Source organism: Helianthus annuus, chromosome 12 (genome assembly GCF_002127325.2).
Source record: "Helianthus annuus cultivar XRQ/B chromosome 12, HanXRQr2.0-SUNRISE, whole genome shotgun sequence".
NCBI lineage: Eukaryota > Viridiplantae > Streptophyta > Magnoliopsida > Asterales > Asteraceae > Helianthus > Helianthus annuus.
Window position 1 is genome coordinate 82090950 of NC_035444.2, and position 21884 is coordinate 82112833.

General features: G+C 34.6%; 3 protein-coding genes across 3 annotated transcripts; all 3 read left to right on the forward strand.

The window, feature by feature from the left end:
• The first annotated feature begins 6186 nt into the window (after positions 1 to 6186).
• On the forward strand, positions 6187 to 8294 carry LOC118484944 (UDP-glucose 6-dehydrogenase 1-like). The gene is made up of 2 exons (XM_035981081.1): positions 6187 to 6294; positions 6736 to 8294. The coding sequence occupies exon 2, from the start codon at positions 6762 to 6764 to the stop codon at positions 8208 to 8210; it is 1449 nt and encodes a 482-aa protein (XP_035836974.1). The 5' UTR covers positions 6187 to 6294; positions 6736 to 6761; the 3' UTR covers positions 8211 to 8294.
• Positions 8295 to 10738: 2444 nt separating this feature from the next.
• On the forward strand, positions 10739 to 14106 carry LOC110895359. Its single transcript, XM_022142670.2, has 3 exons — positions 10739 to 11149; positions 12136 to 12292; positions 12988 to 14106. The coding sequence occupies exons 2-3, from the start codon at positions 12154 to 12156 to the stop codon at positions 13983 to 13985; spliced, it is 1137 nt and encodes a 378-aa protein (XP_021998362.1). The 5' UTR covers positions 10739 to 11149; positions 12136 to 12153; the 3' UTR covers positions 13986 to 14106.
• A 3704-nt stretch (positions 14107 to 17810) lies between these two features.
• On the forward strand, positions 17811 to 21327 carry LOC110895360 (remorin 1.4). The gene is made up of 6 exons (XM_022142671.2): positions 17811 to 17945; positions 18028 to 18119; positions 19378 to 19713; positions 20253 to 20472; positions 20818 to 20899; positions 20982 to 21327. Exons 1-6 carry the CDS (start codon positions 17920 to 17922, stop codon positions 21174 to 21176), a joined length of 951 nt encoding a protein of 316 aa, XP_021998363.1. The 5' UTR covers positions 17811 to 17919; the 3' UTR covers positions 21177 to 21327.
• The last annotated feature ends 557 nt before the right edge of the window (positions 21328 to 21884 follow it).

A 21884-nucleotide genomic window follows, 5' to 3' on the forward strand; every position in this document is an offset into this window, starting at 1 on the left:
CCCATCCGGACGAATGGACTGGATCTGGTACTTTTCCGTTGCTCGACACGTCGTCACACCATCTCCGTTAACCAAAACTGTTGTTTTAAAGAAAAGTTTTACAAAACTTCAACCACAGACCATCCACCCGAATGGCCATCCGTCCGGATGATCTGACCCTGATAATAATCGTTGTTTACTCTTTTGTTGCCACGACTGTTAGAACATTTTTAATCAAAACTTCGAAATTTAAACGGTTCACAAACAAACACAAACCATCCGTCCGAATGGCCATCTGTCCGAATAACAATCCGTTCGAATGACCATCCGTCCGGATGGAACCCAACCGCCCGGATGGACTAGACCCATCCGTTCGGATAGTCTGTTGGACACTTAACTCGCTTCTTACCCCACTCGACACTTTGATTTCGACCGCGGCACTCCCTTCAATCCAACCAGATCGTGTTTACTGATAAGCACGCACGGTGAGTATACTCGAACCCATTTTCGTTTAACGCGCTTTTGGGTGTAACATACGTTTTCTATAAAAAACACAACACTTAAACGCATTACAAACGCTAACCGCAATCGCATATTATACGTGATTAGTTGAATTATCTGTTGCTATACTTACACAGTGTTACACTAGACCGCCTTTAGCAACGATAGTACTATAGTTTGGACTCAGCACCTGTTGTGAACAGGGGTTGCTAAGGATCACATACTCTACTTCACGTGTTCGCTTCGGTGAACATGAACACGTGTCGCGCATACTCTCCATCGCATTCACGTGGTTAGCTTGTAGCATTGTTGATAGCTTACTTGATTCGTCTATTATGTGTTACATGCTGATTATGCGTAAACGCCTTTTATACTATACTTATGCAAACTTGCACACTCGCCAATACATTTTGTATTGACATTATTTTAACGTATGTTGCAGGTTAATCGCGGGATACCTCAAATCCAGATTAGGAAGTCTAGAAACTCACATAAAATCTAGGTTGTCGGATTTGTATTGTTTGAGAGACATGAAATCTGTATGATTGTTTGTTGAAATATTATTTATTAGTATGTGATAATGAACGCATTAAATATTGTCACTAAATAGTTGTTATGGATTCTCTTGAGCAATCTGATTCGCCTAGTGTCGCGCCCCAATGATTCCGCCATCGGTTGGGGTGTGACAAACACGAGGCGGCAAGAAAAGACGTCGAACGGGTTTTTGGTGTTTTGAAGTCGAAATAGGGTGTATTGACTCGGCCGATGCGAGCAAGAACCGTTAGAAAAATTAGGAGTGTTGTGTACACATGTATTATTTTACACAACATGATTTTGAAAGACGACGGAAACGCGATAGCACCGGTACAGATTCGGGATCCTCCGGTCGAGCCCGCTCTAGACAATACGGTGTTGGACGAGCTGATGGATGAAGACACACATTGGAGACTAAAACACGATCTCATGAATCATCTCGCAAGTCAAGATTTACCCCAACTTTTGGTCGATTCCGACGAAGACTAGTTTAATTTATTTCAATTTAATGTAATTTTAATATTTTTAATTTAATGTAATGTTATTCTTAATTTATTCTACATTTATTATTATTATGTTAAAATACATGTTTAAATATTAAATATACTAGTTTAAAAAATAAAAAAATAGTTTACCTATTCCAAAGTGTCTAACCACCGCCAACGTTTTTGAGCAATAGGTAAACATAATAGGTAAAGTGACATGACACTCTTTGATTGGTCGATTTGAAAGTTTACCTATTGAAAGTGTTTAACCACTCCTTATACCCTAAGACATTACATTGGTAGAGATTGGCATGAAGTAACCAAGATTAGTATCAAGTAACACCAGTTAACAAGTTTATATGTATTTTGTATATTTGAAAGAAAATAAAACATATAAAAAAGATAAGTATCAAGAACTAACTCAAGATTATCCTGAACATTCATATCCTGCACTTGGGTTGCAAATTATGTAGCCAAGAGGATGAAACAACAGCACATTTGGTGGTGGGTTGCATTCTGGCTCAACAAGTTTAGGATTTCATGGCAGCTTGGTGTAGACTCCCCTCGATCTTCGCATTAGAATTAAAGGACCTGTTTTCGGTCCATAAAAGGTTGCCACTTTCTGGGCAGTGGCGTAAGGTGGTCCTAACGGTTATACATGTGGCCGTTTGGGTCTTGTGTAGGTCAAGAAACGAGGCGGTATTCGAAAATAAACAGCTGAACATTGGAAGAATAAAGGAGGACACAAAGACTTATAGTTATTTATGGGTTAGAAATCGAGCGAAAAGCTTGGCTCTAACTTGGGAAGATTGGTGTAATTTCGAGTTATCGAATGTGGGGGTTTAAAATGTATGCTTATCATTCTGTTTTTTGTTTCCATTGGTGGATGTAAGATTGCTGGGTAACAGTTTGTTGATCAGTTCTGTTTTATGCATAATGGAAAACAAGAATAACATACCTTTGATTGCAGCAGATAGGTCAGCAGAGAATCCAGATGGAGACGCAACAATAAGGTTTGACACGATTGTCAGCTTGATCTGGTTCCTCCTTAGGGTGCAATCTAATGATAGTGATGAGAGAACCGAAAAGGGTAATCGGTTATGGAGAGAGGGGCGATTTCATGATGATGTTATTGTGATTAGTGTCTAACTCGTTAACCCTCTTTGATTGTCTCCTTATATATACACTCAAGAGGAAACCTAATTAGTTAATAAGGGTAATATGGTCCATCAACAATTACCAACTAATTATTTAATAGGTTGTTATATATTTTGATATATATAATGTAAATAATTATAATGGCTATTAGATTAAATATTACATCATAATATATTTAATCTTACACAGTTGATTGCCTTGATTGCCTGGTTATGCTTCATTAATAAAATTTTCGTTGGCCATTCTAAAAAAAGTTTAGTTTTCTTCCTTTTTGAGTTTTGGTCGATACCAATGGCCAAAAAACGGCTTTATAGCCATTGGATGCCTTTAACGATATAAACTGGTAATCTGGTTTTTTCTGGGGTCACAAACCGGTTCAGGCCACACTTGCATTAAAAAAAACTCATCCCAAACCGGTTTTTTGTTTTTCCAAAACTGACCCAGGTTAATTTCCGCGTCAGTAGGCCCGCATAGGTTTTTTACACCTCTAGTGAGACTGCAAGAAGTAAAACAAAATCTATATCTATACTATATAATAAAAGAAACCTGTTTTGGGACACTTGTCATTATCTCATTTAATTGATTAAAATTATTAATAATACTAATAATAATAATATTTAATCTAATCTAATACAAAAAAAATAATAATATTTAATCTAATCTAATACAAATTCTTATTATTAATTCAATAACCTATTGTTAAACTAAAACTTCAATAGAATCTTAAATCCTAGCTAAACAAGTTTCGAAATTCATAATAATATTAATATGATAGACTAAATATATTATTGATATATATATATATAATATTATTGATATATATAACTAAAATTATTATCAATAATATTAATAATAGGTTTAGAATCAAATACAAAGATTCAAAAAATAAGAAGTCGTACAAAGGGTATTAAATAGACTCTGATTGACCTCATTCAACCGACATTAGAGCAGTCTTATCGAACTCTACGACATTAATTAATATGTACGAGTTGATGGGTTACATTTATATTAAGTCATTTTTGTCAATATGGTATGTAAATGTCTCTGTCTTTGGTTTGCATTTACAGGAAATATCTATACTTTATAGTTTAAATTGTTTAACCCGTGTAACACACGGGGAACTAACCTAGTAAATTATAAAAGTAACAAGAATTTATGCTAGATAATCTTTAATAAAAAAATTAGCTGGATGTTCTAAAATTTAAATGTATTTAAAAAAGTTATATATTTAAATTTACGTGATGGCAATGTGGGGCTAACCCACTTAGGAAACGTGAGGTTTAATCCTAAGCAAGAATAAAATTTAGAATCATTAACGAGGTGTGTTCTTGGCTTAAAAAATGCAAAAAAAAGGCGTTTTTATTCAAAATCGATTTCGAAAAAGCCTATGATAACATCCATTGGAGTTTCGTGGTTGATGTGTTTCGTCAAATGGGGTTCGGGTCCAAATGGTGCAGCTGGATCTTTGGCATCCTTTCGTCCGCTCGGGCCTCCGTCTTGGTTAATGGCTCCCCCACGTTCGAATTCAAATGTGGCAAAGGTATGAGGCAAGGGGATCCGATTTCTCCGTTCTTATTCGTGGTTGTTATGGAGGCTTTCTCGTGTTTGCTCGATAAGGCGAGTGAGGTTGGGGTGTTTTCCGGGATTGCCCTCCCGAACGACGGTCCTAGAATATCTCATCTATTATTCGCCGATGATGCTCTTATTATCGGGGATTGGGAGGTTAGTAACGCCTTGAATATAGTCAGAATTTTGAGGTGTTTTTACTCTTGTTCGGGCCTTAAGATTAACCTTGGGAAGTCTAGTTTGTTTGGCGTTGGTGTTAGACTCGATGAAGTTGGGGCCATGGCCAATGTGGTTGGATGTAGTCCAGACGAACTGCCATTCAAGTATCTAGGCTTAAAAGTTGGGGCTAATATGAATCGAGTCAATAACTGGAGGCCGGTTTTCGATATTTTTGAGTCCAGACTCGCGCTGTGGAAATCTTCCTTATTGTCGTTGGGTGGTAGAGTTACGCTCATTCGGTCGGTTCTCGAGAGTCTCCCGGCCTATTACTTCTCTCTTTACAAGGCTCCGTTGAAAGTTATTACGGAATTGGAAAAGATTATGAAAAAGTTCCTGTGGGGAGGTTCAAGTGAGGTGAATAAAATAAATTGGGTAGCGTGGGATAGAGTTACGTCGGCCAAGAAATCTGGAGGCTTAGGTATTAGTAAGTTGAGCATCGTTAATCGTGCTTTATTATGTAAATGGGGGTGGAGGTACAAGCGTGAAAAAAACAACTTGTGGGTCAAAGTAGTGGATGCAATTCACCTTAGTGGTTCGGGTTGGTCTTTTCTCCCGGTCAAAAAATCGATCAGCGGTGTTTGGCAGAATTTGGTGTCCGTTTTCGATATTATTTTGCCAGGCAACTTAAGTTTGCGGAAAATGTTCAGGGGAAAGGTGGGGACAGGCGAGTCGATCCTCTTCTGGCTCGACCCGTGGCTCCTTGAAGAGCCGCTATGTATCCGTTACCCGAACTTGTTTGCTTTGGAAGTAGTGAAGGCCTGCACGGTTCAGGATCGAGTCCGCGGGGAGTGGCTCTGGAGACATGACCCCGAGTCGGCTGAAGAAACTACGGAACTGTCGGACATCCTCTTGGCTTTATCTTCGTTCTCGTCGGAGTCTTCGAGCGACGGCTGGAAGTGGTTGGGGGATCAGACTGGGATTTTTTCGGTTAAATCGGCTAAAAATTTCTTGTTGGGCTCGGGGGATTTCAATGCGGGGTTTGTCTTGAATTGGTGCAAATGGACCCGAGTAAGTGTAATTTGTTCGCTTGGAGAGCTGAAATGGGAAGGATTCCTACATACGACGCGCTTAACAAGAGGGGTGTGGTGATCGGCGACGGTTTATGTCCGTTATGCAGGACTGAAGCTGAATCTGCGGAACACATTTTCACCTCATGCTGGTTTTCTTCAGTGCTGTGGCATAAGATTAGTTTGTGGTGTCGTATCCCGCATATTTACGCTTTTAGCATAAGGGATCTTCTGGAGGTGCACAAAGGAAGGCAAATCAGATCTGGGTTGTGTCCGATTGTCCATGGTATTATCATAGTCTCGTGTTGGTGCTTGTGGATCGTTCGGAACAAGGCTGTTTTTTCATCTATCGTTCCTAAGGTGGAGGATGTTTTTTCGGATATTAAGTCTTTAGGATTCTTATGGTTTAGAAATAGAGCGAGATCTAATCATATCTCATGGTTGGAGTGGTGTAATATGAACATTTTGTAAGGTTTTTGTCGTGGGTCCCCGCCCGGTTTTCGGGCTCGGGGTGAGTTTTTAGTGAAAGTCTCTTTTCAAAAAAAAAAAAAAGAATAAAATTTAGAATTATCGGTATAATAGAGTAGAAGAAGGTTGCCATTAAAAAAAATGTGATAATGATTAACTAATTAGAAGAGATAAATCAAAGAGTTATAAACAAGAACTAAGATTAGTTGAATTTCTTGAAATGTGTGTATGTAGATATCTATATTAATCCATAAACGAAAAAAATAAATAACCCCTTTTTTAGCTATCTCCTCACCTGACTGCTGCTTTCCTCCATACTCGCCATAACAACCCGACGTTGGATCTATTCTCTTTCAATCTCTCTCTTCTTCTGTTAGGTCAGTGGTTTAACTTTTATCTTTCTTAATTATTTTCCATTGTTATGCAGCCTCTAAATCTTTATTTTGATTGATTTTATTTGCGTGTTTGCTTATATCCATTGATTAATCATGCATAATGCTAGATCTGGATCTGATTGTCATACTGAAACTGTGTGAATTTTTTTATTTTCTTCTGTTTATGTTTACATCAATCAAGTAGGTTCTGAATATGCTTGTTGTTGTTAGAGAATATGTTGAAGAAGATTAAGCTTATAATCAACGTTTTATTTAAATTTTCATGCATAAATACATGTTATTTATGATTGCTTAGAAAATATAATCTTGCTTTTGTCTTAAACAGCTGTCTTAAAACGTGATTACGATTACATACAGAATACGTGCATACGAGTTCATACAACCAGTTACGATGTTAAGTGTGTTGTTGTTATGTTTTATTAGGTAAAGAAGAAGGAAAATAAACAAAGATGGTGAAAATCTGTTGCATTGGAGCTGGTTATGTTGGAGGCCCAACCATGGCTGTGATTGCATTCAAGTGCCCGTCGGTTGAAGTGGCTGTTGTTGATATCTCGGTGCCTCGAATCACAGCATGGAACAGTGATAAACTCCCTATTTACGAGCCTGGGCTCGATGAAGTGGTGAAAAAGTGCAGGGGTAAAAATCTGTTTTTCAGTAATGAAATAGAGAAACATGTTGCAGCTGCAGATATAGTTTTTGTGTCCGTGAATACTCCCACCAAAACTTCAGGTTTGGGAGCTGGAAAAGCGGCTGATTTGACATACTGGGAGAGTGCTGCGCGTATGATAGCTGATGTGTCCAAGTCTTCAAAAATTGTAGTTGAGAAATCAACTGTTCCGGTTAAAACAGCAGAAGCAATTGAGAAGATTTTGACCCACAACAGTAAAGGCATTGAGTTTCACGTGCTCTCAAATCCGGAGTTCCTTGCTGAAGGTACTGCAATCACGGATCTTTTTAATCCTGACCGTGTTCTCATTGGTGGTCGTGAAGAAAACGCGGGTGGTTTGAAAGCTATTCAAACACTAAAAGATATTTACGTTCAGTGGGTCCCACAGGAACGGATTATATGTACCAATCTTTGGTCTGCTGAATTGTCAAAGCTTGCGGCTAATGCTTTTTTGGCTCAAAGAATCTCTTCTGTTAACTCAATCTCAGCACTATGCGAGGCTACTGGCGCAAATGTTACTCAAGTTTCATCAGCGGTTGGTAAAGACTTGAGAATTGGGTCTAAGTTTCTTAACGCCAGTGTCGGGTTTGGTGGGTCTTGTTTTCAAAAAGATATTTTGAATTTGGTGTACATATGTGAGTGCAACGGTCTCCCGGAGGTAGCAAATTACTGGAAACAGGTTATAAAGATCAATGACTACCAAAAAAATCGATTTGTGAATCGACTTGTATCTTCTATGTTTAACACAATATCGGGAAAGAAGATCGGCATATTAGGATTCTCATTTAAAAAAGACACCGGTGATACAAGAGAAACCCCTGCAATTGATGTGTGTAAAGGTTTGTTAAATGATAAAGCTCAGTTAGTCATTTATGATCCACAAGTACCCGAGGCACAAATATTTAAGGATCTTTCAACCCCAAAATTTGACTGGGACCAACTTGGCTCGACCATCCAAATAACTGAAGATGCTGTGGCGCAAAGTGTTAAAGTCGTTCATAATGCCTATGAAGCAACTAAAGATGCACACGCGATTTGTATACTAACCGAGTGGGACGAGTTCAAAAGTCTTGATTACCAAAAGATCTACAACAACATGCCAAAACCAGCTTATATGTTTGATGGCAGGAACGTAGTAGATGTTGCAAAGCTAAGGCAAATTGGGTTTATTGTTTACTCAATTGGGAAGCCATTGGACCCGTGGCTAAAGGACATGCCTGCCATTGCTTGAGCTTGAAGATGGATTACTATTTATTAGCCAAATTAACTTCCTATGGTTCAATTTCTTTTAATTCTAGTGTTTTTCTTTTGACTTTGTTTTGGTTCAGTTTCTTTAAATTTTAGTGTTTTACTTTTGACTTTGTTTTGCTAAGGATAGCTTTTGGTTTAAATGATGTGGTTATAGCTTTTATATTAAGTTATTAATAACTTAAACTCTCTTGATTTATGTTTTTTCTTCTTCTAATTTTCAACCTGGATGTATACGGTTCAACAAGTTATGATGAAAATTTTGCTGGCTACGGTTTTGGGAACGATAAAAATCAAATCAGGGGTTGGTTGAATTAGCTGGACCAATTAATTTTATCGGTTTGTGATTTAACAGTTCAGATTTGCCGATTTGAACTATTTTTTTCTTTCAATATCGTTTGTTTGTATTAAAGCTTATTGAAATGATAAATATTGTTGATGATTATAATACACGTACATAATTGCATATTCCAAAAATAATTAAAATATCAAAACGAATGGTTAGTTTTACACAGACTGTTCTAATATCCAAACTGATTGAACCGTTAAACTATCAAAACCGGACCGTTTAGATCTCAACCTGACTAAATCACCAAAATCAAATAACTTGAATCTCAAACCATCCAAAGAGGCCGGCTTGCTTTGGTCTAAAAAGTTTATGAAGACTCGCATTACCCTATTTTTAATCAATATCTATCTATTATAATAAAAGAAACCAAGTTTTGGACACGTGTCATTCATTGAAGTTATCCTCAAATCTATACTTGTCGTATATTAAATAAATAAATAAATAAATAAATAAATAAATAAATAATTATTAAATCTTATTGTACTTTAATAAATATTATCCTCAAATCTAAATTGTTATATTAATATATTTTTAAAACAAATATCTCTCTTTTTTCTACTTATCTTATATTAAATATATAAATAATAAATTAATATTAAATGTTATCCTAATTTATTAAAAAAATATTTCTTTTATTATTTGGTATACAAAATTATATTTATTCAACTCGTGCAAAACGCGGGGTTTTTAAAAATATAAATTTTTGTATTATTTACTATAAATATAATTTTTTTTTATTATTTACCATACAAAGTTACATTTATATAACCTGTGTAATACACGAAGTTTTTAAAGATATAACTTTTTATCATTTGCTATGTAAAATTATATTTATTCAACACGTGTAATACACAGGGGTTTTTAAGGATATAATTTTTTTTTATTATTTGGTAGATTTTTTAACCCGACTATAGATAGGTTTTTTAAAGATATGATGTTTTTAGTATTTAGTATACAAAATTACATTTATTTAATCTGTGTATAGACATGGTTTTTAAAGTTTTAACTCTTTTTTTAGATCTATTCAACATGTGTAATATACGGGGTTTTTAAGGATGTGATTTTTTATTATTTGGTAGATTTATTCAACCCGATTATACACGGGTTTTTTAAAGATACAATGTTTTTAGTATTTAGTATACAAAATTACATTTATTTAATCTGTTTAATACACATGGTTTTCAAAGATATAACTATTTTTATTATTTGATATATAAAATTACATTTATTTAAGCCGTACAATATACGGGGTTCATGAAGATATAACTTTTTATTTTTTAATATATAAAATTACATTTATTCAACCCGTGTAATTCACGGGATTTTAACCTAGTACTTTATATATATACAATTAACAAAAGACAAAAAAAGTAATTTATATTTATAAAAGCTATATTTGAGAACTTCCCAACTCAGAATCATAAGTATGTATGAATAAGTAGATTACTAATTAGATTTGCAATAATATAATCATCTATATGCAACTTACTAACATTTAGGGTATGTTTGGTATAAAGCTTTTAAAAGCTTTTAGGAGCTTCTAGCTTTAAGCTTTTAAGAAAAAGTTCCTACTAAATAAAAAGTCTTGTTTGGTTGAAGGAGCTTTAAGCTTTTAGGTTAGGAGCTTGAAACTTTTGGTTGAACGCTACTATTAGTAGCGTTTAGAAGGAGCTACAAGCTTTTAGGAAAAAATGACTATTTTAACCTCTAAAAATAAGGAACTTTTTAATGCACCAACTTTCTAAATTTTTAGTTATGTCCATTTTGGTAATTTTACACATTTTATTAAAAGCTTCAGCTACTCTACCAAACACCAAATATATCTAAAAAGCTACAGCTACTAGCTACTAGCTTCCAGCTACTTTTGCCAAAGATACCCTTACTCACAATGTATCAATATAATTATTAACTTATTCTTAATCTTATAAACAAGATAGTTAAATAAATAAAATAATTCATTCAGAGTAAATTATGAAGGTATAAACAAATAATATCTTAGTTTTAGTTTTCATAGGAGTTAGAATTTATCGAATACAAGTTCATAACTATTAACTTTTTAAGGGCCAATTAACATGTGGGTATTTTTGGTGGGAGAGACTAAAGAGGTTAATGCACACGTGTAAAACCGGCTTAATTTAGACAAACCGGTTTAAATCCGGACCGTTCGATGATTACAATAAACTAGACCCGTATCCATTCGCCCCTCTTTTCATCGTACTCTTCGAATTCTATATGATCGACCTTCGATTTCTCTTTATTTCTCAAATCAACAATCAAATCGAGTTTCTTATCCGTTATCCTCTCATCTTCCTCTATCTATCGATTTAAATTATGTCTAATTTATTTTCTCCTAACTAATTTTAGGGTTAGGGTTTCGTCGTTTGAATCTTCGGATTTACGCCCTTTTTTCTTCGATCCGTTGTATAATCGTCGTTGATTTATGATCCTTTTTGATAACCCTATGTTTATTCATTGAAAAATTATACATTTTTTTGGCGTAATTTGTTTCTAGGGTTTTGAAGAGCGCGTGTTTGTGAAAATTCGTGTCATTTGTATATTGGTTGAGGGATTTGGTAAGTATGTTCGTTAATTACTCTCTGCTATTGTTATTGGTGTAAATATCGTTGATTTGTGCATGTTAATGTTTAGGGTTAGGGTTTCAAGAAAAAATAAATTGGGGATTTTTTTATTTGATTAAATTGGTTGTTCTAATGGTTGTAATTTGCCCAGGATAGCATGCTTGAGATTTAAATTAGAAGTTTATGGACCAATGTGAAATTTGTTGTTTTAAAATTGTTTTTTGATTCGAATTGTTAATGGTATACATTTTTTTTTTTAATTTCTTAAGTTTAATTAATATTTTTGGAGGACTTTTAAGTGTGCTAATAGTATTGGTTTGCTAATTGCAATATGATTCTGTTTAGTGCTGCCCTGCATGCAGACTAAAATATGCATTTCTTGTTTCTTTGACAATTATGAGTATAAAAAATTGTGATAGGGATTACTGAATTAAAATGGCAATTTTGATTATCTGTCATGTACTTTTTTTTTGATAAAGGGCAAAGCCCGGCAAATGTGTCCTGTAGAGTTTGTTGTTTGTATTTCAATAACAATTCTTTATGTTATCTAGAGTTGATCGACTGTAGAGTTTGTTATTATTCATATCGTGTTGTTCCCTATATTTAGCTCAAGATATGATGTCACTTTTGTTGGTTTTATATGAGACAAGGGGGACGCACTATGCTAATCACAAGAAATTTTTTTTAATTTTGATTTTGATTATTTCAGCCAGATGTTCCAAGTCTAATTGCAAATCGTGTAATTTTTCTGTCGTTTTAAATATAGAATGACGACAGGCTTTGTGATAGTTATAGAATATTCACTCTGCTGTTATGTTACTTTTATTTCATTTTGTTATATATATTTCTTCTTATATATCATTTATCAAAGTATCAGTTTTCGCAGTTTCATTCATTTTTAGTAACCTTCTACATGACAGCTTCAGTCAAAGCTGTATATTATATTTGCATGTTGTATGTTAATCTGTGTTTATCTCTAGATATCGTTGCAGGTCGTGATGGGAACCAAACGGGCCTTTGAAGAAGATCTACAGGAGTTTATTAAGCACCCAAAACATTTTGATTTTGGCAATAAACCGGCCTCGTTTACTGAAACTAAACTTCCTATTGAGACCGTTCAAGTTGTTGGTATTCCAGGTACGAAGAGTATTAACATATAATATATCTTGTATATTCTTTTGCCTCACTTTATTATAGTTATTCTGGCTATGCAGTTAATATCGGTGATATCGGTCCTCTAGTAAAATATCTGTGTCAAATATCGGTACCGATATTATCGGCGATATTGACCAATATAACCAATATTTCACTGACATTTGACCGATATATAACCGATATTTGACCGATTTAACCGATATATCACTGAATCATTAGTGTTAAGTTGCTATATATATAAATTCTGCATTATAGTAAAATTACCGTACCCCCCGATATCTCACCGAGATAACCTATATCTCAAATATTGGTCCTTGACCGATATCCGATATTTTACCGCATTAACTGCATAGTATTCTGGTGGTGCATTTTTATGAGTTATTTGGCAACAAACTTATGCAATACTTGAACAAGAAAGAAATTATCGACCTTTCCGGTATCTAAAAACCGGTCTACTATTTGCATCAAATATGGATTAGTTTTTTAGAACGTATATTCCACATATAATTAACAAGAAAGCAATTAGTGACCTTTATGGTATCCATTTTACAGCCAGTCTGTTTTTATGACAGGCTTATTAATTCACATGTTTTGCAATGCGTAAACATAAGGTTCATAAAGCACACGTGTATGTGTACCTTTGTTCATATATCATACTCGGTTTTGCCTCTTTGTAGGTGAAAACGGCGTACACGTCCCTGATATGGTTGTCAAGGGGTTTGAATTTAACGAACCATTACCGCTGGTGACCGGAATTGAAACCAGTGAAGATGATTCCGGATCTGGGCCGATGTTTCCCCCTAATCTTTTCTCCGAACTTTTCGAATATAATCTCCCACGGAGACCGCTGTTTCATTATGAAGATATATACACATCACTACTGAACAGATCTCCCAGAAAAGAGATTCCCATCGGACCAAATCATCAAGCCGATGTTCCCAAATTCGACCCAGAGATGGCTAAAAAATATCGCGAGGATGGTGAAATGGAGCGTTTCTTAGGAGTTTGTGTCATTCCATTTCATCATTCCTTTGTTTCTTCAAGTGGTATCCAAATAGATTGCAAGTGTTTTGACCGTGGTTCAATAAGATGCGTGCAGCAACACGTGAAAGAAGCGCGTTTGAATTTAAAAGAACGCTATGGGGATGAAAAGTTCGTTGAGTTGGGAATGCTCGATATGGGAGAAGACGTTGCAAGTAGGTGGAGTGAAGAAGAAGAAAGACTTTTTCACGCAGTTGTTTACTCGAACCCTGTATCTGTCGGCAGAATGTTCTGGGAACAACTAGCTATAGCATTTCCTTCTAGAACAAAGAAGGAACTCGTGAGCTATTACTTTAACGTGTTCATTCTTCGTAGACGGGCTATTCAAAACCGCGCACACTATTTGGATATCGACAGTGATGACGATGAGTGGCGTGGAACCTATGGAGCGAGTTTCGGATATGAAGTAGAAGATAACGACTTTGTTGTTGGTGATCATGACTCCTTTTTTGAAGATGGCGGCGTTGATGGCAAGTATGACGGTGATGGTGATGATATTGGTATGGATGATCGGAAAGTTGATGTGGAATCATGTGTAAATAAGAATGAAAACACAACTACGATCGAAGGTGAGCAAGATGGCATCGTTGAAGAAATCTCGGGGTGTTCTAAAAATGACGAGAACGTTATCTAGTCAATGAAAAATCTTCTTGGCGATATGTGTTTTTTCGTTTATGTTAGGTCTTGTTTGGTTTTGGTTTTGGACATCATTGATGAGTTGCACATACGAAATGGAATTTGAGGTTTCTTTTGCTCTTGTTGTTTGGTTCTTTTTCTAAACCCTGATTGTTGGGTTTTTTTTTTAAATGTATAGAGGAATAAGAAAAGTTGGATGGGTTCTGCAAATCAAAGATGCATTTGGGTTTGGGTTCATTGAAATGGAAGTTGGTTGGTTTGACAAGTAGGAGAATGGATAATAGTTTCGAGCCACTTTTGTTACATTTCAATAGTTCAAGCCCTAATTTAAAATGTTGATTATTCGTAAGTAATCATTTAAACAACAAAACTTTAAATAAAACATCAAAATCTTACCCCTAGAAGTGGTCTTGAACAACAAAAAAAAAACTTCAAAATACAAAAAAAAAAAAAAAAAAAAAAATTCAAACCCTTTTACATCTCTTTTCTCCCGATCAACACGTAAAAATAACCATAAATAAACAAAGCATACCAGATTTTTAACGCATTTCTGCGATAAGATGCTTGAAGGTGGCCGGAATTTTGGTTTTCTTGCAACAAAAGCCTGCTCGTTGACTGTCAATATGTTGCGTCGCTGGGGATCAGGGGGCGGGATTGGAATTGTCAAGGGTGGTTGGGTTGGGTTATTTTATTAAGTTCAAATTTGATTGGGTTTGGGTAGTTGAGTTAATTACAATGGATTTCTGATTGGGCTTCAATTTTATAAGAGTGTTTGGGTAATTGAGTTAATTGGTTAAGTGGTTAAAGTGTTAAAGAAATAAAGAATTTATATATAAATTATGTTATATTTTAATAAATAATCTGTGTGTAACAATTTCTTTTTATAAATTCATAATTTTTTCTAAAGGGGGCGGTTGAAAAAATTTCAAGGGGTGCGGTAAGGATTTTTAGCGGAATTTAACACTAATGTTTTTTTTTTCAAAAGGCGTGCCCGCCCACGGTATAGGATGGGTCCGCCCCTAATTGTATCACGACCATCACTCTATCATCACAGCTGGTCTATCACGGGACACCCCCTCCCCCCAATGGTAATAGGATTTGATTTTTTTAAAGAATTTTAATAAGACAACTTTTATAAAAAAAAATTCAAAAATGGTCATCGGATTATTTTTTTAAACGTACAACTTATTAAATTCCATGACGTAATGGGTATGATTCGATTAAAAAGCCTATTCAAGAGACAATTTATGAAATGGAATGAGGATCATTCTATAAATGATATTTGTTTCAACTTTAGTCTCGATTTTCAATGGTTAGCGGGGCTTCTAGTAAAGATGTTATTTCATATAACACTATAAGTCTATAACACTGGAACAGTGCACTTTAAAAGCCGAGTTCTTAAATGATCATCGGTTTTTAGTTTCAGTTTGTGGTAATTGATTCACGTGATACTTTTGTAAATACAAAACCTGAAGGCTAGTGCATCTTAGTTTTTATTTCTCTCCTTTGTTCCTCTATGAAATATGTCAAAGGATGGGATAAGCACACTCGTTTGTAACATCTTTTTTATTCTTTATATAATATACTAGGTTAGTTCCCCGTATGTTACACGGGTTGAACAATTTAAACTATATAATAAATATTTCCTCTAAATGTAAAACAAAGATGAAGACATTTATATACCAAACATATATGTGACGTTATATGATTCATAATAAAAAAAAAATAATGTTTTAAAAAATATATGCATTGAAGGGTTGAATAGTAATTGAATAAAGTATAATGTAATTTGTTAACATATAGAATTGTCAAGATATGTATTTAAGAAAATGAACATTCGTGTGACAATTATAAATTTTGTTAAGTTTATTTTTTAAACATTTACGACCTGTTGCATAAACATCTGCACCCAATCACGGTGATGATGATAAAACATTCAAATAAATTAAGAAATACACATGTTTCAACAAAATTATGTAGATATCCATTGAGAGACTTAGTATAACAATTCACCACCATATATAACCAACTTTATAAATTGTTTCAGTAAAATATATAGGATTGACATTTTACCTATAAGTTGAGTGACTAAATTGAAAAGAAAAAACTTCAAGTGGTTTAATTGAAAAATATTATAAAATTTTGTTACAATACTACTCAATTTCCCCCCCCCCCCCCCCAAAAAAAATAAATAAATAAAAAAAATAAATGAGGCGTATTTGTTTTTTCATACCATACTCATTACTCATTCTTATCTTCGAAATTTAAATTTTATAATCACCATTTTTCTCTTTATCTTTTTAATCCTTATCACCACTAACAAATTTATCATATTAGTAGATAGATTTAATGGGGAAAAATAATTAGAGAGTGCCTGAGGAAGTGACATGTGTCCCCTAATAGGTTTCTTTTATTATATAGATAGATATAGATATTATTATTATTTGTATTAGATTAGATTAAATATTATTATTATTAGTATTATTAATAATTTTAATCAATTAAATGAGAGAATGACAAGTGTCCCAAAACAGGTTTCTTTTATTATATAGTATAGATAATATTAGGTTGGAATTCTTTTTCGTTCTTTATATAATACTATGTTAGAATTCTATTCATGTATTACATCTATTGAATAAATGAAACATCACCTAATTAGCATAACTATTGAAGATTTAAGAATTCTTATAGATAAGATATGTTTGAACTTGCATATAAATAAATAATTTAATTAACTTATTTTAAATTAAGAATCTAACTTATAATAAAAGACTACAAATAATGCCACATGTCATTCTCTCCTTCAACCTCATAAATTTTATTTATAATTATTTAATAAATTTCTTTTAATATTAATAATTATTTAATAAATTTCTTTTAATATTAATATTAATAACTAATATATTGATATCATTTATTTTTATCCTTAAGATTAATAAAGAATTTCAATTTTGCAATTTAGACACTTTGTTTTTTTTACTTTTAACTCAAAGTTTTTCATTTTTTTGCAATTTAATCCCAACTCTTTTTTATTTTCAATTTTGGTCCACCATACTTATCATTTTTCCCAAGCTTTTCGTTTCGTTCTAAATTTTGTGAGTTAATGCACCGCAACATTTTTTTCGTATATTTTTTCCGTTTGACTGGCCCGTCGCAGCACATCTATTTTTCTCCGTTTAACAAGTTCGCCCAACGTGCGGGTCCTGGATTGACTTAGTCATTTTTTTCTATGTTTTACGTTTCGGTTTAATTTCTCTGCAACGAGCGTTCGTGATTCAAAGATTTTACGTCTGCTTTTTGCTCGGCGTTATTTTTTTTGTTTTTATTTAATGTTTTACGAACTTTTCCGGTGTTGGTGGTCGCTGACAGTGGTATAGCATTGGTACCATTTGACACAGTTTTACAACAACCGTTGCAACGCAAGGGCTTGATACTAGTTAAGAAATATAATACAAAAACGAAACAAAAAAGAACGGAATATTTTAAATAAAAAACCAATATTTTAAAATCCGGCTTTTATACCGTTACGGATTTGGCTCAGAAACGATTTAATCAAATGTATCGGGCTGTTTAACCAGGTGTACCGGGTGGTTTAACCGGTTCTACCGGACAATTCAACTGGTACAACCGACCGGTTTGAACCGATTTTTAAAACATTGTAAAAAACTATAGATTGGTAACAAGCGATTTAAATATATAACGATACAAACAAAATCCATCAAGTCAGCTACCTTGATGAAAAAAAAAAAAAACTCAAGCATCAAGAAAAGAATTCTTCTCCGACACATTTTCAATATCCAAACCCAAAGTTTACTCGCAAAACCTTGCTTCATATTCATCCTCGTGTTCGTGAGATAAACACTCAAGTTCGTGATTAAATTTTCATTCATCAACAACAAATTCATATTCAAGTAATTCATCTTGAATCAAATATGGAGAATAAGCTCAAGCAAATGAGGTACCTCTCTTTTTTCCATTTTTCTTAATTCAACTTTGAGTTGTTGTACGATCATATGCGAACTAACAGTTCGTGTTGTTAGGGTCAAATTTTCTGGCATAGATGATGAGATGCACCAAGGAGAAACTTCACACCGAAAATTAACATCTCAAAGGAGTCGATCCTTTAATGGAGGTAATTCGGTTTCATCACAAGAAATAAACTACTGTTTATAAAACATGAAAAAATAACTACACATGAATTCTTTCACTAGAATGTGATCGTCTTTTTGGTCATAAATTTTGCGACCATAGAAACCAGTCACAAACTAAGTTACTATTAATTTTATTTTGAATTAATTACATAATTAGTACATGTGGTTTACCGATTTTGCCATTTTCATACCTATTTTTTTTTTTTTTTGAAATTACACCATTGGTACCAACATTTACAAATTGTTTCTCCATTAGTACCTGTGGTTATAGAACTATTAATTACATGCTTAGTACCTGTGATGTACCAATGGTGAAATCATTTTGTAAAATTTGGTACCAATTGTGTAATTTCCGAACAATAGGTATGAAATGGCAAAATAAGTAAACTACTGGTACTAACAATGTAATTAATTCTTTTTTTTTTGTTCTTTTACCGTTTTGCAACCGATTTTTGCGACCAAATCTTATTTTATTTTTCAAATATTTGGGATTTTTAATCTTAGTGAGTTACTTTTTAACATTTTTGCAATCATATTGTGAGCCCTAGGGTCATCACGTTCTGTTCTTCGAGCGGAAGGATGTTCCATTTGCCTGGGTGTCCGAACCGTTGCTGTTAAAAAAAAATTATTGTGAGCGCTAGGGATTTTTTTTTTTTTCAAAATGGGAGAAACATACACGCAAGAATGGTATCTAGGAGAGACGTTAAATGGTTTACCTATTAAATCTGCTAAAAAAAAGTTCTTTTGAAAAACCAAATAATAAATCTGTTACAAAAGAAACCACCTTAATTAAGGAGGCGTATATGGAACCACCTCGGTTCCATTCCCAGCCGTTCTATTGAATTCGGGACATGGCGGATCACCTAGAACCCAAAACCATTGACCTCTCCTAGAAACCATCCAAGAGCATATGTTTCTCCCATTGTGAAAAAATCTTCGAGCGCACTGTCCGTCACTAATTTTACAACTGTTATGATATAGTCGCTAATTTACGACTTTTTTGGTCACAAATGCCTAGTTTGTAATACATATATGGTAGGTAGGTTTATTGACAGGGGCGGACCAAGGTGAAACCCAGGGTAGGCGGGCGCACCCCTTGAAAAAAAAATTTAGTGTATTTTTTAGGCAAAAAGCCCGACCGCACCACCTGAAAATATGCTTGAACCACTCATCCGCACCCCCAGGAAATAATTTCTGTGTCCGCCACTGTTTATTGAATCCGTATTTTTTTTTCTCTAGACGGCAGAAGAGTTCAAAACTGGTATAGAGGGCAGTCATCTCGTGAACTAACAAATGATTATGATTCCGATTACATGGAGAGTGATGAGTTCCGGACAGCAGTTGCAGCAGCTGCATTTGCAGTCAATTCAGCTGAAGAGCGAAGAAGAGCAAGGCGAAGACTCGATGGCAGTTTGAGTAGGCCCAAGTCGAAACAAGAAGATGGCGCGGTTTCTGTGACCAGAAGGATCAAAGAAAGAATCCCATCTTCTTCTTCTGCAAGAAATAAGATGAAGAGTAAGGAAGATGATAATGTTCCTATAAAAACCCCAAGTTTGCTCTCCAGGAAATTCTCAGGTGCACGAATCTTTAATTCCATGGTTACAAATTCTGTTACAAAAAAAAAAAAAAAAAAAAAAAAAACATCTATAAGAAAAGTAGGGTTCACCAATCTATTTACCACATCTATAAAAAAACATCGTTAACCCGTTGGTGACATCTTCGTCGTTAATATGTTGGTAACTTTACCACACTTGTCTGGCTCTAACAACCATTGGTAATCCGTTGGTGATACCTCCCAAAGGGAGATCACTGACGGATTACCGACGGCATCCATTTTACCAAGGGTTTTCGATGGATTTACCACACTTGTCTGGCTCTAACAACCATTGGTAATCTGGTGGTGATACCTCCCAACGGGAGATCACTGACGGATTACCAATGGCGTCCATTTTACCAAGGGTTTTCGATGGATGTGCCCGTTGTTGAAAGCACTCTACTTTGTAGTGAGTTGGTGCTCGTAGATGAACGTGTTCAGCTACGAGCACCAACATGACTCACATATGTGGGCAACATATCAGATTGGATATTTTTCATCATACTCATTAATTATGCAGAATTACAAGAAAAGTTGCCTCAAAGGGCTAGTTCTCCAGCACATAGAGAACCCAAACCCGTAGCCGGCTTAGCAAGTACTAGCGGTGACCAAAAACCGACTATTCAACCCCCACCCCCACCCCCACCAACCGAAGTCGATAGAAAGCGTCCACAGCTTAGTCCTAATGACATAAAGGCTGAGGTTTGGGAGAAAACTGAGTTGGAAAAAATCACAGAACGGTATAATCACAATTTTATAAGCATTCACATCCCATCCACCATAACTCATATAAAATTATTAGAAAATAGTTTTAGAAGAAAATGATAATAAGAAAAATCAGTAAATACTCAAGATTATAAAAGGAAGAAAAATGAAAAAGTTATAACAAATATAGAGAATAAAACGTGAGAGGATTTTAGAAGATAAACAAAACCTAGAGAAAAATGTATTTGTTAGTTAAACTATAGAGATGAAAATGGTGGATGGGATATTGCGACCGGATCTGAATTGGTCGACAAATTTTGGTCGCAACACCCAACTTCGGTCTCAACTTACCCTTATCCTAACTATGGGACATTTATCAGGTTCGACAAATTGAATGCTAAAATACTTGAGTGGGAGAACGAAAAGAAAGCAAAAGCAAAGAAGAAGTTGTCAAGAAATAAGGTCTTGATCATAGTTTTTTTTTTTTTTTAATAGAAAGTATACGTAAAAAAACTCAAAAATAAATGACTGGAGCTTGTTGCAGGATGAGCCGGAGAAGAAACGAGCTAGAGCTTTGCAAAGTTACAAGAATGATATAGAGATGATTGAACAGATTGTGGAAGCAGCAAGATCACAAGCTGAGGAAAACCGAAGGAAGGATGTGATTAAGATTAAGAAGAAGGCTGATACGATTAGGTTAACCGGAAAAATTCCAACCAAAACATGTTTATGCTTCTAATTCTCCACCAAAATGATTCATAAGATAGCCTTCTCATGGTCAAGAACATCATATAATGTGTGTGAATATTTATAGTTAATAGTAATGTATAACTTAATGTAAATGAAAACTAGATGATTTTTTTTAACCGAAATATATTATGTTATGGTAATAATGGACAAATTAATGATGGATACGGTTGGTAGATGGCACTTTCATCGACATCGGACATCCTTCATTGATCCTGCTAGGGTTTGTATATTGTGAATGGCTTGCTGCCTCTGTATCTCATTCATGAATATATAACCAATATTATAAGGTCCTAACTTTGGCTAATTACAATATATAAGGAAACATAATAATCTACCAAATATACATAGCTATTACACCCCCGTAGTCAAATCGGGAGGTGACCGAATGTTGAGATTAGACCGAAAATCGTCGAAGAGAACTCGAGGCAAACCTTTAGTAAAGATATCAGCGATCTAGTGACGAGAAGGAACATGTAAGACCCGCACTTGACCTCGTTGAACTTGTTCTCTAACAAAATGAATGTCAAGCTCAATGAGTTTGGTCCGCTGATGTTGGACTGGGTTACCAGCTAAGTAAATGGTGCTAACGTTGTCACAATATACCAGAGTCGCTTTTGTCAAAGGACGTTTCAGTTCAAGTAGTTGATTCCTCAAGCAACAAATTTCGGCTACAACGTTAGCGACCCCACGTTATTCA